Consider the following 19,488-nt stretch of genomic DNA (forward strand, 5'->3'; position numbering starts at 1 on the left):
CCTGCCACTTTGGTCCAGACTGAAATATACCGTATCCATAATCACTCTACTGATTTCCATTACCTGATATATTTTACAACTAATATTTATTTTCCCAAAGATTCTTTTGATTACATTGCTTTGATGATCAAAGGTTTCCTTTTGACATTTTAGACTTTTTCAGAATTATCTCAACGGGTTGCACAAGGACTGCTGTGAAAGTCGATACAAATACTTACAGTCCCCAGAAGACAAACTGCAGTAACATCTTTCTCATTCATTTTCAATCATGGGATCAAATTTTTATTTTGTTCGCTACTTTTGCTTTCTGCAGAATAAGTAAAGTTCCCATCAGCTTTGCTTTATGTTCAATGCTAATTTAGAAAACACTAGCATGCTGACATGCTAAACCAAAATACTGATGGACATGGTGAACGTTATACCTTATAAACATGTTCAGATAGTAATGAAAGCATTTTTGTATGCTGATGTGCATTTACCTGATAGGTATATCATCACACAGCCACTGGCATGAATGTACTCATATTCTTTTTTTCCCCTTGAGCTCAATAAGAGTCACCCAGGTGCAGGCACAGTTTTTAACTAATAACAGCACTTACAGTAAGAATTGAGTTACCCTGAAAAATGTTGCTGAAGGGACATAAACGTTGCTGCTATGCACGAGGAGAGGTTTTTACATGTTTGTGCCCAGGGGCCCATTTCCCCATAATGTGTCCATGCAAACAAAGTTCAGAAAGTCCCAAACAATGGATATTTTTAATTACTGCCTTATTAATGGGGTGGGACAGGAGGAAATACGTTCCCTCCTCCTGACCCAGTTAAAGCTCAACAGAGGTCTTCTATGACTCAACACTCCTTTTGCATTCATGCTCTTTGTAACTGTCTTACGCAAACCTAGCCCTGAGCGGAAAACTGAGCCAAAAACAAAAAACTAGAATTTGTAAGATGTATGTCTCTGCCAATGAGTCACGTTGCAGTTTATATGCATGTCTGTCCAGACTCATGTTCTAATCATTTCATCATCCCCGGCCAGGCATTTCTGAAACAATGCAATGACCATATTGGGAAAGACATCATGTCACAGTGACGATGAGACCAAATCATATTGCTTTATTTAACTAAAAAGTATGAAATTACTGACTTAAAAATTTATATTGTAACTTAACGTGTATGTGACACTGAACCAAATCCATGCACATACAAACATGGTCAAACACAAAGAGCTGGTGTAATTCTGATGAACTTGAAATGAAGCTCACTCTGCACCTGGCAGTCTGTTAATTCTCACAGTTAGAAATAGTTGAGCTAAAGCAGCCTGCAGAATTTTTCAGAGTCAGTATGTTACCACACCCCTAACATCCCGCTGGTTAACACCTTGACAAATGATCCTTTAACGTTATGGGCTCATAAACATCCTGGGTCACCAGGAAACACATGAAATTAAGGAAGTAAGATGCTCTCAAGATGCAGATGATTGTTTTGAGATATATTTGATCTTTCCTCAAATCTATCATGTAGACCATTCATGTTCTATAGATACCAGTTTGTTGTCTTCGGCTCTGCCTGCCTGTGTGGAGCTGAAATTAAGATTTTACTGATAACTATGAAAGGCTCAGCCTGACTTCCAAACTCCATCTCATATCATTTTCCTCCCAAGCTGACCTCAGTACAATGCATCTGTGCTGTCCATTAGGCAGTTATTCGAAAAGGATTTCAAACATTTCTTCAATCTTTCTGTCCTCACGGCGTTGCTAATTTATGTTCAATTCGTGTTGTGCTTTGCCTGTTTTTGCACCTATTTTAAATTCATGTCTGGAGTTGTTATGTTAATTTGTTTGGGGTTTTATTTATTGCTGGTACTTGTAAAACACTTGTAAAACACTGTAACGTTGTTGAGAACACTGCTATTACACTATACATCCATCACATTTATTAATGTGATTTATATGCCAGCTGCATTATGCAGCTGTTAGTTATGATGGTAGGATGTGATTGGCAGGGGCATAATTCACTCAGGAGCATTATCTTCTGCAATACAATGCTCAAGGGAATGACTGATCCAAGCTACAACCTTACTTACCTTTATAAACATCTGTTCGAAAAGTTTTCTAGAACAGCAACACAGACACGTCAACTCTAATCGCATAAATGCAGAAGATACACACAAAAAAAGATTAAATAAAATAAATGCGTGTATATCTCTGCTGTGTACTCGTGTGACTTTTGCTTTTCTGAATTTCCCAAGTGATTTGCTGATGACATGTGCCATTGAGGACAAAAAACCAACTGATTCAAGAACATGGATGAAAATGGCATGTGTACTAAACGGGGAACATCCCAGTGCCCAAACTAATTCAAGTAAACTCCATGATGAGTTTTACATTTTGATGAGTAAAATATAAAACAGGCTAATGTTTTGACTGTGGGGTAATTAATAATTAACAATGGTGGTATGTTTCGTATACTTTTTTAATATTTATTGTATTTTTGGCAAATTGCATTTATCCTTCAAATATCATACAAATGTTTTCATTAATCAGTCCCTCCAGGAATCTTCGATGTAATGCAACAATTAATTCAACTAATCCCCTGTGGCTTTTTGTGACCTCGCGATTTAAAACATCATAAAAACATTGCAGCATGCATGACATCGTTTTCGAAAAGCCTGAAATCAGGCCTTTTAGGCTGCAATAACCACAAAAATGTCAGTGAAATCCCACAGAGACTGATTATAGTAATTTATTGCTCAAGTCACTTTTGGGCCTCCGTACTTGGTAGATCATACTGTGAACAACTGTAAGCCATAAGGCATACACTGATAGTGTCTTAAAGACAAATGCTCAGGTCTTACTATTTCTGTCTGAAAAAGTCCTACTGTACTGTACCTAAAGAAAACTTTGAAAAATGGATATAAAGCGATAAAACCGATCCGCTACAAGTTGAGCTATCACCAGAAATAAAAGCCATATGCATTCCTTTCACACACTTTCAGAGAGAGTGATACAAGGCAGACAAGCAGCTCCAGTTATTGTCTCCTAAAGCCCTGCAAATCTGCCATAGTCCCCCACTGGCAGCGGCTGACTGGCTTCTGCGCCTGTGACAAGCAAGTGACAGATCATCGCCAAGGGGGGAGAAAACTGTCCATAGAATAATATATCATGACACCCTCTCTGAAGAATACATCTCGCAGCTCATACAACAATCACAACCAGGTTTCATCACAGCATACTGTCTCTGTGACATCTGCAGAATCCACGGAGTAAAAATCAACCGAGTTTAAAGACTTATGACTGTACTGGGACATGGAATGGAGGGTGGAAGGGGTCAGTGGTTGCCCAAGCATGCATGACGTTTGGAAAATCGACAATACAAAGGCATAAAAACAAGATGGCTGCACTGTAGGATGAAGCACAAATAAACAGGGGGCGTAATATGAAAACTCTAAAGAAAAGGTAAGGGCAAATTTTCTGTGAGGTGACAGTAGCCACTAATCTACCCGTCAACCAGGCAATCAAACCAACAAACGAATTATTCGGTCAATTATTGTAATTTCCTTGATAGTATTTTTCTCTGACAGTTTTGGAAATATGCCTATTTTCCTTCTTACCGGGAGTGAGATGACAAGATCGATTATCAATTTCCTCTCTGTGTGTTCAGTAGAGATGAAAGATGTGTTTAGTCTAGCTTATTACAAATTCTAGGAGCAAGAGGAAACAACATGGAAGCTGCATTTTAAATACTTCAAACCCATTATTTTAACAGGTAGAGGCGTGTTATTCTTTTATTATCAATTCATTCTGACATTATTTACAGAAACTTCGAAAATAGTAATAACAAATGTCTGTGGCAGGTTATCAGGGCCTTACTTGAAAGTTAAAAAGTTAAAAAGAGGCCGATTATAATTTTTCTTTTTTTTTTTAATGAAGAGAAGTAGCAAATGTCCATATTTTAGAACGTGGAACTACAAATCAGATCTATCAGTCAAGTTATCAATTAACTGGCAAAACTATTACAGCTCTTCTTATATACAAGTACTTTTACACTGGCTCTGCACATGTTCTTAACTCTGAACAACCCCACGCAATTCTTGAATTATTGGAGGCAAGTTTGTTGGAAAACATACAGTTTTTCCAAAATGGGAAAACAGTAGTGGTTAAAGCAACTCACCTCAAGGTTCATTCTGTAGCTGTTTTAGAGCTTTTGAAATTTCTAACAAGCAAAACCCGATGATTTAAAATATAGATTTTTTTTTTTATATTTCCAAAAACAACTAAATTTGCTGATCAAAAGCACTAAAACAATGACTGAGACCTAGTGGTGCAGTTGCTTACTTAATTTTAAACTGTAGTAAGGGTATTTTTATTTTTGGGGTCTTCCCCCTGCTTTGGGCCTTTCAAGCTACAGGTACTGTAGGCTAAAGATGCCCTTGACCAAAACCTTTTCTGAATGCAGAGAGAGGAAACTGATATCAATCTAACTCCCAGGGAGACAGTGAAAAAAAGCATATTTCCAAAATGTCAGGATATTCCTTTGAAGTGAACAATCAAAGATATCTGAGTTATCCTTCATCCTCTGCTGATTTCAACACTGGCTGGTTTGCCTTCTATTACAAATAAAATCTTTAAAAGTCCATCTGCCAGCCTATAGCGCTCCAGTTCCTGGCTCCCTGTAGACGTTCAGAGCAACTGCAGGTGCATCCTAATGGTATTACTATCTGAAGGACAGCTTAACAAAGACTTATCAGATCCTGCTTGGCTGAATTTTGTATTTTGTTTGCTCTTAATTAGAGACATATGTCACAAGCCCAAACACTGGCGCCTGTTTCATTGTGGTCTTTTTCAGTTGCCACTACAAAGTCTTCAGCCATACGAGCATCCATATTTAGCAGGCTAGCTCAGCCAGACATGTAAGCCCAATTATTCACCCTTGTCAGCTGGAGATTTCCCTCCACTCACTAATTCTATACTTCTCTATTACAATCCAACCATGTATTTCCTGTATAAAAATGTGAACGATTCTTCCAGAAATGCATCATAGCTTGAGCGACAGCAGGTGTCCAGTTTTGTGTAATGAGTTTGTGTTTTGAATAATGGCTACTGGGAACGCAGTAGTGTAATCTGAGGAACTCACCATGTTGAGCTTTAGCTCCATGTTGAGGACTCCTCCACTGTCTAAAACGGGCATTAAGTTGATGGCAAACACAGCTGCTCTGTCTGGAGGAATTGATATATTCGGACCAAAGAAGACATAGAAGTGAACAGAAAAGGTGTCCAGTTCATTGCGCAGAGTGGGACGGATTGGCCAGCACTTGTTAGTGTCGGCGGTGGGGGCGAGGTAAATGATGCTGTCCTCTGAGGTGTGCAAGTGACTGGCGTTCTGTGACAGGCTGGGCAGGGCTGCCATCGACAGTGTGTCAGACAGTGAGAAACCCATCGCTGTTCCAAAAGACTGAGGCATGTTCATGGAGGAGCTGGACTGTGCTTGGTCCTTAGACAAATTGGGCTTGGAGCAATCTGTTCAGAAGAGACAGATTCACAGATTAAATCAGCAAATCAGATTCCTGAGTGAGCTTAATTGGTGGTTTGTTTCAGAAAGCTTTAAATGTACCTTGCAAAGTCTTGTGTAATGTAATAATCTGTGAGTCAATTTCAATAAAACAGAGTCAAGTCAATAAAAAACAACCAATCCGTGTCAAATCTCAAACAAACATGACTATACTAACTAAACCAGTTATATTACATGCATTATTATACATGCTAAGCTACCAATTCTTCTGCAAATGTTTCAAGTGATCCCCTTTGGCTCACTTCCACAATATAACAGCAAGGTTCAGCACTGTACACGCTTTTTAATGAGACAAATATTCTCCATAATTGCACACAGTATGTTTTAACTCAGCACAAAGAAACTCACTGCAAAGTGGTCATTGATGGAAACTGGCAAAGGACCATAAAATACCACCAATCCCCAAGGGAAAGGGATTTCAAAGTCTTTTCTAGCTCAGTCTTGTTTGCATAGCATTGTTTCTAAAAGGGTTTGAAGTATTTTGATGTCCGTTCAGGCAGCTGAAGCCCTCCTAAAAATAATGAAATACCAATATTGCAGGCTTGAGGCAAATAACTGCAGTTGAAACAAATACAATCTGTGTAAAATCAGTAAATAATCAAATATATTGCACGTGCCTATGTGTGTATTGCAAGAAAAAGTAATGGCACGGTTTGCAATTTCCTGGTTTTCTGCATGAATTTGTCATGAAATGTCATCTGATCTTCACCAAAGTCACAAATATCAACAAACACAATATTGATGAGCACAATCTTTTATGTCTACTGAACACAGCAACTAAACAAAGTGTAAAAAGTGATGAAAACTGTTTTAATAACTGGTTAAACAACTGTTGGCATAATTAACCTCAAGCACGCACTTCCTGTAGTTGTGGATTAGACACATTCAAGAGGAGCTTGGGACCATTTTTTTCTTACAGAACTTCTTCAGCTCAGCAATATTCTTAGGATTTCTGGTTTGGACGGCTCACAGTTATTCCAAAGCATCTCTACTGGGTTGAGCTTTGGCCGTTGATGAGCGACTCCAACAATCCAGTCCATTCTGTAGTATATTTATTTCAATGTTTGGCGTCATCACGCAGTTTCCTCTGAGCTGCAGCCTGCCAGTGATGAGCTAAACGAACACGTTCACTTTATCTCATCGAGCATTCTAACGTTGTGTCTTTGGAGCGATCTTAGCTGGATGCCCACTTCTATACAGTACCAAATCATCTCCATTTAAATCATCCATTTGCCACCATCTCTTTCACTAAAGACACCAAGGATCACGACTGTTTGTGTTTTATGAGCTTAAAAATATTGCACTTGTTATTTTTGACTTTGAGGAAGATCAGATCCTCATTTCATGACCAATTTATGCAGAAAACCAGGAAATTGCAAACAGTGAATTTCCCGTCGGCATGAATAAAGCATCTCTCTATCTATCAATCAATCTATCTATCTATCTATTAGTGCCAAAACATTTTTTTTGGAACTGTATATTACCAACTGTGGGCTGGTAAGAAAGGAGGGGCTGTGTAAACATATTCTTTGATAACATTCACAATCTAAAGAAGTGGCTTCGTTTTGCTTTCATGACTGAATAAACTATCTTCAATGCCCAATAATCTATTGAGGGCAAGACACCTGCAGTGAAGATATTGTATAAACAACAATAATAAATAATAAAGTGCAGCCTAGTTTTACCACTCTCGGTCTAGGCAGTGGCTGTGATACCTGTAAATTGGAGTGATTTCAAATAAGGGCACATATTTCTGAGACGGCTCTTAACAACAATAACCGATAACAGCGAGAAAGCAGGAGAAGGTGAAGACTCCAGATGGTCTTTTCCCTGAACCTGAGGTGTTCTTCAATTTAAATCCACAAAAGGTCAAGTAAGATCTGCCTGGCAGGAAGGGGGATAGACAGAGTGTGAATAATTAGTGTCTGTGTTGCCATGGTGACAAAGTGCATTGTACAGTGTTGAACAGAGGGAGGTGTTCGCTACATGGGAGTGGACTTCCCACTGATTTGTGAGCCATCCCTGCAGAGTGGGCATAAAGAATATCTCAGCTTTCCACGACCCTAAAACCAGCATGTAGCACTTAAGCGTGGTATCACTGGCCTCTTAGCAAAACCCATATGAATCAGCTCAGTTTGAGCTCCGGTCTTTTCTTGAACAAGCCTCTTAATGGTCTGGCTGTCTCTGGTCTCCTTTTTCCCTTTTCAAAATACATGCCCAGAATCCAATTTCCACTCCACCTATCAGTGATAAAAGGACACAACTACACCTAAGAATCAGTCATGTTTTCAAGAATGCTTGTGCAAATTGAAAAGCATAATCCTTTTCAATTTTGCAGTGTCATTTAGAATATTTGATATTATATGCTGCAGAAATCTACTTGAGCTTTGTTTGGCATCATTAATGATTTCTCAGGTTTATAGAAAAACACAGTACTATCATCTTAAATTACAAATCAAGAGCAGCGGGAAGTAGAATAATGAACACTGGAAGTAAAGCAGCTAAAGGATTGAGGCGTTAAATGTTATCACAATTTATTAGAACAATTTGAGAGAAAAGAGAAAATCCAACACATTACCACTTATAAATACTTATCTGATTTACTTTAATTGGAAAAAACTGGTTAAAATGCTCTCACTTATACAGTAATTTACAATTTCTAAAGCCCTGAGTAGACTTGCCAGCACACATTTCACATTCAGACATGAAGCAACTGGTGCGCTAATATATTGTGCTTTAAAAAAAAAAAAAACAATTCATTAATACTGTAAAAGCCAAATGTGCCAGAGACTTGTCCCAAATTATTGTTTTTAAACACAGAATGGAAATGCACATTATGAAACACCAAAAAAGACACCAGAGTTTGAATGTCTGATGTTTTTGATGTATGTGCATTCTTGTGTGTAGCACTTAAATATTCATGCATGCAGACCACTGGAGTGGTAGTATCCTGGCAGGAGTAAAAGTATAGGTAATGATATTATATAGAAATTCTGTCTCTAAATTTGTGGAATAACATGTCTTCTTCTCAATAGATTAGTGTTTTTAGTTTAATCACAAATTAAAATGTACATATATGTTTGATTTACAAATTCCTTTTCCTGCTCTCCTCCATCTAAACCGGGGTCAATTACAATAACATTGATTAAATATCACTATAATGTCAAAAGAAATAACCCCTCTCCCCTTATACAATTAATAGTTTTGCTTTAAATCTTGTACAAGGTCTCGCTTGACAAACATAACTGAGTCAGTCTGACTCCTTTTTGCTGGTGCTACTATTACACTATATTTTAACGTTTGGCATTATTATTAGGCTACAAAAGCTGCTGTTCACCCCAAGTTCCATAAGCCCACTTTAAATTGAATAATTTGATAATATATCTCTTCAAAATGAATATAATAAACTTTAGATTGAAGAGCCCTTCCCCTGCATGGTCAGACTGATGATGGCCAAGCAATACTACTTTTTTGTTGTTGTGATATATATATATATATATATATATATATAATCATGCAGGTTTATTTAGGGGGAAAAAGTAGATTAACACACGCACCTGTGACCTGCACCCCGATGCGAAAGTATACATCAGAGTTACTTAGGTATCGCTCCACCAGAATGTAGTACCATTGTTCCCAGGCAGGTACGAGGGTGTCTAACTCACAAGGGTTCCACTCCCTGCAGTCGAGGGCACTTGAGTTATGCACCGGCGGCGCCCGTGCTCTTATCTTCAGCACCACGGGACAACTGTCACTACTCTTGTTCTTGGTGCTGCAGTTTACCAGCTGAACCTTCACCTTTGATATATAATTTGGGATGAAGACTCTTCACAAGCACACACAAACAGGAGACACACAGACACACGTTTTAGGCCAAAATAATACTCATGTAAAGTACAGAAATGCAATGAACATTCTTAGAAAAGAATACTATGCATCAGCTACTTTGGCGTATCAGGTGAGCCTTTGCAGAAACATTATGCAGTACTCATACATATTGCTAATCCTCCTCTCTTCTCTTTAGGCACCCTAAATAGATCATCAATAAATGAAAATAAACCTTCAAATCAAACCAAAAAAAATCATATTGCTCTGCCTTACAAGGAGAGGAAATTAATAAAGGTGCTCACACTTTGATATTGCATCTTTTCAAAATGAAAATGCAAGATGAGCTTCTGGAGAAAACTCCAGGAAAATCATAACTTCATAAGCAGAGGTGGCCCCGGGAGGCAGATTAAGCCAAGTCCAAATTTAGGCATGTCTTTTCCTAGCAAACCCATCCTAACCTTTGGCTTTATAGATGTGCAGATAGAACACTTACTTATAAAGCGCTGATCTGTTATGGACAGGGATCATCTGGTCAATGAAGTATCCAGGATAAAGCACCGAAATCCCAATTAGCCTCTGGACAATGAGCTGAGGCTGGAACAAATACTGGCATTCTTCAGACAAACCCTGAAAAGATAACACAGCAGCTGTTTAGTTGGTACTTTGGTGCTTAACTCGCCAATATATCTTAAAAGCTCGCAAAGAGGAGATTAGATATCATTCAGACTGGCTGAAAATTCCTAATGGACTGTGTGCATAAAGCCTGTCAGCCTCCTGGATTAATATTACTCTTTCCTCCCTCTGACTGCCACACAGCGTAACATGCACCCGTTATTTCACTCATGTTGTTCTGAACCATTAATGCTTGATGCACATTACTCTGAGATGAGCAGAACAGACAGAATGACTTAGAGCCACTGATTCTACACATGCTCTGTTGCAAAAAATTGATTTTAGAAGGAACGGGGGCCTTTTGCACATGATCCAAAAGGACAGGTGTGAATTCCAAATTAGGTTCGTCATTCTTGTCAACTCATCTATCCTGCTTAAGCCTCAATTACAGTGGCATGTCATTAGTCCAGGAGCTGCTGAGGTGACCCTTTGATTTATTACAGCCTGGGAGTTGGACCTGCATGTGTGTCTCGTAGCCCAAGTTGTGTTTTAATTAGGGTTTAGTGAATATGGGTTATTGGGGGCCAGTCCTTTCACACTGTAACTGCAGGCAGCTTTTGATGGTGTTCAATACATTTCAATTTGACCATTTTCATGCCAAAAAAGATATAAGGATTAATTTATTTTCCCAAGAAGGTTAGTCAGGGTAGGATGTTAAATCCTCTAAACACTACATTTAGGCTATAAAGCACTAAATCTCCCAATTGAAACCCTGACTAATGGCATTATTTTTGCTCCTTCAATCAGAAAGACACATTGAGACTATGTAATTTTAAGGAGAACTCTGGGGTATCACTTACTTTCCTATTTATTAGGTACAATTCAAAGATCTAATGCAATACATTGCAAGAAGATGCAATGGACGTAACCACCAACAATCACTGAGTAAAATTAGTATTAGTTGTTTTTAAAATGCTACATTTTCAAAGTTTTTTCATATTCCCATTCACACACATTCTGCAATGAGATAAATAAATGAAATGAAATAAATAACTCTCAATGTAATTTAAAATCACAGAAAGAAGGCTTTTATCACAGGCAGATGTCAGAATGTATTGGATTAGAAGATAAAGGTGTGCAAACAGTAATAAGCAAAGGTAACCCAGCGCGTTTGGTGTTTGGATGAAGAAAAATTATTAGAAATAGAAACAAAGATTGAATTAGTGAATTATGGTGTGTGAAATAATATATTTTGTGGCTTATTCTGCAGACTTGTCCATATCTGCACACTCAGACTGAGCTCTATTGTACTGACAGTAGACAGTGCTGACTGGCCAATATCCAGCATTCAATGGAAGGCTCATACAGTATATACTGGCAAACCAGCATGTCAATGCCTGAATTTAAAGATCATCATAAAACTGTAAGATATTTTTAAATAATGGATAACTGAGAGAAAAAAGTTTGAGTTGTAAATGATTTGAGTTCCGACTTCATTATTTTGACAGATTATATGTAAAGTTTTGTGTTTTTCACCGAGTTTCCACAACCCTCGCCTTTTATTTCTGTGTCACCACAGCCTAAAACTAGCCATGTCACTGTCACCCAGATACAGGACACATTTCAGCACTACACTCACACCAGAGAATTTCTAAAAGTACAAAGATGGTTGGACATATGAGTAAAACATGAAATATGAATTTCTCCTCTTATCACTTACCATCAATTTGCTCATTCACACTGAGCTTTTTATGATACGTAATGGCTTCACATCAGTCCTGGAAGCATACAATAAAGTGTCTTTTGTCTTCTTAAAGATAATGAAGTAAGAAAGTAGTAAATAATGGAAAAAACAGCTAGGTACTCCAAGGACAAAAACAGCTCTAATAATTCACATAAAGTTATGTCGGAATGAAATATATATGCTGTGTAAACACATAATATGTAGCGTCTCCTAAGTGTAATAAGAGACCACTTAACAAGTGAAACCGCACAAGGAAATAATGTTTTTGACAGCACCAGTGTTTCTTTGCTTATGGCCCCTAAATCTTTACATGTTGTGTGATAAATCCCGTATTTATGAGAGATTGTTATAAACGCTGTGTGGATTCCCCTTTGCTTTGCTTGCACTGCTTTCACCCCTGTTTCTAAGAAAATATCTTGGCTGCTAGAAAGGTGCTTCAGAAGGCAGAATTTGTGAAAGCTATGCTATTTCCATCTATATAGTGTGTCACTGGAATCTGGTCACATCTTAGCCACAGTGGCATCTATTCAGTGCCCCCAAAGCAAACCAGGTCTTTTGTACATGCAATGTTAAAGGCAACTTTTGATGATATTTTTGATTGTTGTAAAGGCGCACTTTGCCAACCAGTGGAAACCACAAAGGAAGCACAACCGAACACCATGCCAATGACAAATAAATTGCCTGAAATGAAAATCAGCGGGTGTTTATGTGGCCAAACAGTAGAACATGATGAGATGAAGAAAAAAGAAAACTCTCCAACACTGTTCTGCCTCTTTAAGCTCTGCAACACAAGCTGGAATACTAATCCTGGTGAATGCTTCTATCATCTTTATTTGACTTTTTCTATCATAAAGAGGAGTTAAGTAACCATGAAGAACATACAGTTTTTTAGATGTAAATTGCATTTATATGATATTACATAACACTACCAAATAAATTGGCCTTCATTTTACCACTTATCATTAGTGAGGGATGTATGACACAAGAGTGGTCAAGGCTTTTCATTTACGGCCACAAGCTGATGCTGAATGAGATCTTTTTCTATGAATGATAATGCCAGTGTATTGGTTAGCTGGTCCATAACGTTGGTCCTGACAAACTCTTAACACATTCATGGTTCCCATTGAATAAATTATACTATCTTTGGGCATCACCTGACTCTTTATGACCAGCAGGTCACATTTACATTGTTCCACTATACACTAACTGTACAGAAATCAGTAAACATAATATATCCTAATCACTTGGTGAGTAACTTACTTACAATATATTGTAGCGCCACCATCAGAGAAACAATCCTATTTTAATTGTGAGCATGTTGCAAGATGCTAACTTCTGCATGAAATAAACATTTTGCAAAGCACCACTGTGCCTACGTACAGCCCTGCAGAGGCTAGCATGGCTGTCGCCTCTTAGTCTCGTTAAAGTATTAATCCGGTAAATCTTGAGCCGTAAAAGTGACTAGGTGAAAAATATTTGTTTTTATAATATGACCGCTGAGAAAAGATCCTTTCAAAACAGGGAATTTGATTTGTCATAGCTGGAAAGGCACAGGTGTAATTGATAACATTAAAACCCACTGCGTTACTGGGACACTTAATGGAATTGAGCCATTAACAGAATTTGTCAGAATTAATCTGTTTTCTGGTAATATCTGCTATGAAAAAGGTGCAGCGCAAATACAAAGCAGTTAACTGCATCAAAGTGAAAATCTCAGGCTCAAATTGCAACGTGAAACCGAGCTGTGCATGTGTGATAAATGGCCAGACTCACCTTGACTGAGATTTTGCCTTCATCCTTGGGTAAATGTGCGGCCAGGAACCAGTCTCCAGGGAGCGGGCTGGTCACATTGAACGCTCCTGTTGTACGGTTTGGAAGAGTCCAGGTCAGAGTCACAGCAAAGGATCCTGGGACGACTGTATCCCGAGGGAAGCGGGTGTACAGGGGGTTGATTACTGGCGGCGCCCCAGACCTGAAGTACCTATTAATCACAAAGCCAAACATTCAATTCCTGTTAGCCCTAATGTTTTCATAAACAGCAGCGGCATCTGCCAAATGTGAAACCCACCCATAGAACGGCTGACAACATGAGCACAGATGGCATTGTCTATTTAAAATATGAATGATGCGTGATGTGTTAAAAATGAAGATATGTGATAACCACGTCAATCACAACATCACAGGGCCACAGAAGACACCTGAGGAACCAGCCCTCGGAACAAACAGTGCTGACTAAAATGATAAACGTAGACCGTCAAAATGAAAAGCTAAATGCAGCTATATAATACATGACACGGTTTAGGATTAACCTGCTGTTTTAGTCTTTGCCCAAAGCTAAAGGACATAGATTTGTCTTTTTAGACCCGTTTAGAAGGAACTGATTTTAGCCTCTGAATGCAACATAAATAAAAGAACAAAATCCAGACATTAAGCTGAAAACAAACAATAGAAGAAGAGAGGGATGTATAGAAATATTGTCTTACACAGTCACATTCCGGTTTGGGCAGCTGTCTCCAAACGTGCCCCCTTGCTCCTTGAAGGTGATGAGGTTCCATACGGCCATCATGGTGTCGTCAGGCACACTGAAGTGGAACAGTTCCACACTGGCGAAGGAGTTGAAAGCGTTCAGCTTACGAGGCGTGCGGGTGAAGTATTCAGTCACAAAAAGGCAATCTGTTGGAAGAGAGCCAGAGGAAAATGTCTGAATATTTCTCGGGATAAACAGCAGCAAATATACTCATTTAGAAATTTAAAGCGATCATCTACATTCGCTCAACAAGACTATGAGTCTTCAGTCATGGTAGCAGCTGCGGAGCTGTACATTGGCACAGAACGGCTTTGACCTAAATCCAAACATCACAGTGCTCAAAGTTAAATCTAATCAAGTTTAATTCACATAGACCAAAATTAAAAATCATCAATCTGGCTCAAGTGGCTTGACAATATGTAGAACTTATAGGAAATTATTCTGTCTATCAAATTGGATAAGAAAAAAGACCCCAAAACAGTCCTTTAATGGTAACAATGACAGTGCTATCATGCAGTAAGCATAACGGATACAACATTTACCTGATGAAAAAAGCTAGTGGAAAAAGGGGAACCAGAAGAAATGATTCTATGGGAACCGTGAATCTATGTGCCCAAATATCTTGTCAACGTTAAGAACTAATCTCTCATCTACCGGTAATACACGATAATGGTTATAAACGTGTCACTGACCTGTTCAACAATGAGCTACGATTTAGTACACGCAACCACAAACATTTTCTAATTCGCCAGCACTATCATTCTTGTAAACAGAACAAAGCCACAAGAGATCTCTGTCCATATTGACAAGTTTCTCCTGAACAAGAAAACACTTTGAAGGGAGCTACGTCAATTAAATAAGTGATCACAGACTTTAACTTCCTTCAAAGCAGCTAGGGGAGGTGCATGTACAGTATGCATGCTCACTCAAGTCCTGCATAATGTCAAATCCTTGGATTACATCCACTGAAGGCTCTGCACATAAAAGCAGCAGAAGAAGTGACAGGTGTAATCTGCCACATTACCTACATGTGGCAGGCTGGCACTGAGCACAGCCTGTGGGTGGGCACATTCTGAGGGAAACTGTGTGTGAGTCAGTTAATTGCTAGAACATATTGTATCTGGTTTGGTAAGTGTTATCATCAATATTAACATAAGTAGATAAGAAAGAAGGCAGCTGCATTTCATGGGGAACAATGTGGCTGCAGCTTGATGTGTCGCTGGAGGAGAATGCTTCCCATGTGTGGCACACACCCTTTGTGTTGGTGCATCTGTACCTGGAAATACCTGTGGTGATGTATTTCGCTGTTTTCTTTCGTGCAATTTGTACAAAAATAGCGCAAATCTCTACTGAGGATGCAATGAAAAGCTTGTGCCTCTAAAGCAGCGTGCGCCTAATTCATTTACAACTTGTAGTGAGACAGTAAGTGAACTCGCTGTACTAATGCCTTCATTTGCAGCTGCTATTGTTTCTGCTTTCTGCCTTGATGGCGATGATGACGGGCACAAGGCTCTGAGGTGTGGATGTGTGGAGCAAAAGAGGTTTTCTTGAATGTGCAGCGTGTTCTAATGTGTTAGTAAAAAGAGAAAAAATTGCTCTGCTCCGCTCCTCTCCCCCACACTATTATCAGTCCTCAAAGCTCACACTGGCTCTCACCTATGGAGGCAACCTTGAATACTAAAGTCACAAAATAAGGAGGCAGAAGCTCAAAGGAATGAAGCAATCATGCTGTCAAGAGCTGAAGCCTAATCCCATATAAGGCTCACAGCTTTCATTTTATTCTTATCCCAGCCGTCCTCAGGTCTGCTATCTGCATTATGTGTGAACCTCCTTTACATTAGGGTTCTTCTTTGTCCTTGCTTTACATGGAGAGTGGGGCTGAAGAGGAAGCCCACTGCTTGTTCTACCTGTGTGAGAAACAATGAGGGTTTTTCTCCCTGCTACAGATCACAGAAAAGATCACTAAAAGGTGTGACATGTTATACCTAGTTGATTAGTTGTTGATTGGACAGATGTTTGATGAGCAAAAGCCAAAACTTGTGCACATCTGGACATTGTAGGACTGGTTATGTATGATGAAATTAGGATTAATTACTCATCACTATCAAGCCTCAGAGGCTAGAATTCAACGTTTATTACATCAAAAATAAACTTCCACACACCCTCTAACCGAAAGTGGTTCTCGGCCTGGAGGTCAGGGTCCCCACAAAGGGTTGTAGCACGATTCCAAATCAGTTTAAACTACATTAAAATATATTGATTTGTCAGAGTTTTCTTCAAGCTGATTTTATTTATGACTTTACCTCTTTGGCATCCAAACATTATTCAAATGGTATTCAAATTATTTGACAGCTGTATCTAAATGCAGCAATTTAAAGTGTTGATATGCAGAGTGCAGTTAAGTATTTTTAGTCATCCTTTATTCTACTACACACCTGCCTGTGTACAGATGTGCAAACAATACTGGTCCCAAACATGCGTTTGCCCGACTTTGCTGCTATATTTCTTAGTGTTTTGTAATAAGGTAGAATACATTGAGGTGGATACTGTTATACTGACTGAAAGCGATTCTTCAGGATACTACATTTTCACATCGAGTCCAGTCTATGTGAAAACAAGTTTCTACAAAGGAAGTTCAGCCAAAAACAGCACAGCGGTCTCAGTGGGTCTCAATCCAGCAGCCACACACTGCAACGACACTTACATGCGAACGTGCAAACATGCCAAATATCTAAAGATGCTTGTTTATCAGCTAAATAAAGATATTCTATTTTAAGATTTAAAAATGGCAGCAGGGTGCTTACAGTCTTCTTACAGCATGGCTCTGATTTAACTAATCTCTTCAATGAGCGCCTCCCAACCACTGTTTTACTCTGTTAGAGGCTTAATATAGAGATAATCCCATTTTTTGTCATCTCAACTACAGATTTATTCTTGGAGGCTTTGCTGGATCATCCTAAAACTTTCCCTTTTCAAAACAGCATAAATAAAGGATGCTCATAAAATTCTTTATCTTTATAAAGATTCTTGCATTTTGAGAAGACAAATGCTACCAAAGAGGGATCGGATCATCTGTGACAATCAGAATTTAACATTATTCAACATCGCCGTCTCTGCAAACAAATCTTCCACTTTCAGCCTCATAGGCATCAACGCCAGTGCCGTCAAAGCAAAAACAGCCAAACGACATGAAACATTGTTCAATTCTCAAATCTTCTTCTCAGCAAGACCCAATCCTTGAGTGTGAAATGTACAAGAAACATGGGCAAAGTGGTGGTTTGGGCTTTCAGTCTTCAGACAGATTTGGCAAAAGTGAAGGAGCAAAACAGCAACAAGTCTGTCGGGGAGCTGCAACATCCTCACACAGAGCTTTAATGTCTTCACAGACCACAGCCGGTACAGTGTGTGCTGAAGATATGCATTCATTGTATTCCCACGATTGAGCACTGAGGCTTTTGTTTCGCGCTTCTGTCTTGAAGCAGCACTGAGGTGTTGGTTGATGGACATTAGAAAACTGCTCCTCAGATACATGTTTTTTAATAAAAAAACAACAACAACAACAACACAGAATGAATAACAGAAGCATTTTTGGTCATTTTTATAATAAAGGGACCAAATTAAAGGGATTTAATATGTTTAACTTCTTTCTTATCCCACATTATGCAGTTACATTTGTCCATTTTCAATTCTGTATTGAATCTAGATAATTTTTAAGAAACAACAAGGTTTGACTTAAACGTTGCCTTTACTGTCCAATGAATCTGGTCATATTTTGGACTATGCCAACATGCCTTAACTTTGTCTTCTTCAACAAGGCAAAACAACAACAAAAAAATGTGTATAACCCGAAGCAAACAATAACGAAGGCGTCCAGCCTGATGTGGTCTCTTGTGGCCACATTCAGCCCTCAGGATCGTAGCCTACAACCCACAGGGGCATCTGTCAATGTGTTGTGTGCCATAATTAGCGGCAACCATCCCCATGCGACACGTTACTGAAGCCCGTCCGTGAAAACCGATGCGTTAGTGACCGAGGCTGAAACCAGCATCTGCGGACGTTCGGCAAGCAGCCTGAACTGGAAACCAGAAAGGGGATGCGAGGCTGCTGCTTTCTGTGGAGGATTTCAGCACCACGACAAAAGGAACAGCTCCCCGTGAATCAAAGCAATGCACACACACACACACACACACACACACACACACACACACACTGAACGGAAAGCACTCACCTCCAAGAGCGCAGAGATAGGTGTAAACAAGCAAGAGGAGCCTCGGAGGGCTACATCCTGAGCCCAGACGCTCCAGTTGCCACATCGTTAAAAGCAAAATATTTAGTGAAGGGCTACAGCCCGGGTTCAGTTCTCAGTCGCTGTGCTGGTCTACATTTTTTCAGATTTTTTTTTTTCCTTTTTTTCTTTTTTTGCCAACGACCAGCTGTTTGTGCATGACGTAATTCAGACGACGACGGGACGGCGCCTCCTCTTTTGCTTTGATTTGACAACCTCAATATGTCGACTTATTTCATTGGACATCCGGTCCTGTCAGTCCGGGGGACGGTGCAGACGTCGATTGCACCACAAGGCTCGTCACTTCGGCGTCCACCGGGCCGCCACACAGCACACACACACTGGGCCGTGTAAAGAGGCTGCAGGGTCCGGGTGAAGCGGCAGCCTCTTCCCTCAGGTACCCGGGACAGAAAGTTGAGGGGACTTGGTCTGATCCTGGACATGTAGATGCATGTTTCCTATAGGGAAGGAGACCGCTTACCCTGTTGAATTTGCTTCTTCTGCACTGCAGTATATGTACAGTAGTACATAAAAACATAATCAGCATTATTTTATTGACCTCATACTGAGTGAGACCTACTTTGCGATTTGCTTAAACGTGACTTTGAACTGTTGGGCATGTTTTCAAAGTATCATAAAGAAAATAATGTAGTAGCTCTGGCTCGATTCTCAGCTGCAAAACACAGTACATTAGATTTTATCTATTATTTCTTTAATTGGAACTACTTCTACAAATCTCTCATGCAAGCCAATATAGTGGCTGTTCCATGAATTCTACTTTTACAAGGTTATAATTTCTCTGTTTTAAAGTTGAAACTGTCAGAATCGGGATAATTCTACCCCATCCATTTTGAATTGGGTGGCCAAAACATTAGAACCACCTCGAATTATATTACACTCCAGTACGACTCCACTTCCCACTTTGAC

At 39.3% G+C, this 19,488-nt stretch overlaps 1 protein-coding gene across 1 annotated transcript in view; it reads right to left on the reverse strand.

The window, feature by feature from the left end:
• tmem8b (transmembrane protein 8B) overlaps positions 1-19,488 on the reverse strand; it is a 35,652-nt gene extending 16,164 nt beyond the window's left edge. Inside the window, exons 1-6 of the mRNA XM_067522036.1 lie at positions 18,505-19,488; positions 14,233-14,422; positions 13,523-13,730; positions 9,887-10,020; positions 9,123-9,391; positions 5,131-5,513 (exon numbers count right to left, since the gene is read on the reverse strand). Coding sequence (XP_067378137.1) covers positions 5,131-5,513; positions 9,123-9,391; positions 9,887-10,020; positions 13,523-13,730; positions 14,233-14,422; positions 18,505-18,589 — 1,269 coding nt within the window. The 5' untranslated portion in view covers positions 18,590-19,488. The remainder of the gene's footprint in view (positions 1-5,130; positions 5,514-9,122; positions 9,392-9,886; positions 10,021-13,522; positions 13,731-14,232; positions 14,423-18,504) is intronic.

This window comes from Channa argus, chromosome 11 (genome assembly GCF_033026475.1).
Source record: "Channa argus isolate prfri chromosome 11, Channa argus male v1.0, whole genome shotgun sequence".
Taxonomy (NCBI): domain Eukaryota; kingdom Metazoa; phylum Chordata; class Actinopteri; order Anabantiformes; family Channidae; genus Channa; species Channa argus.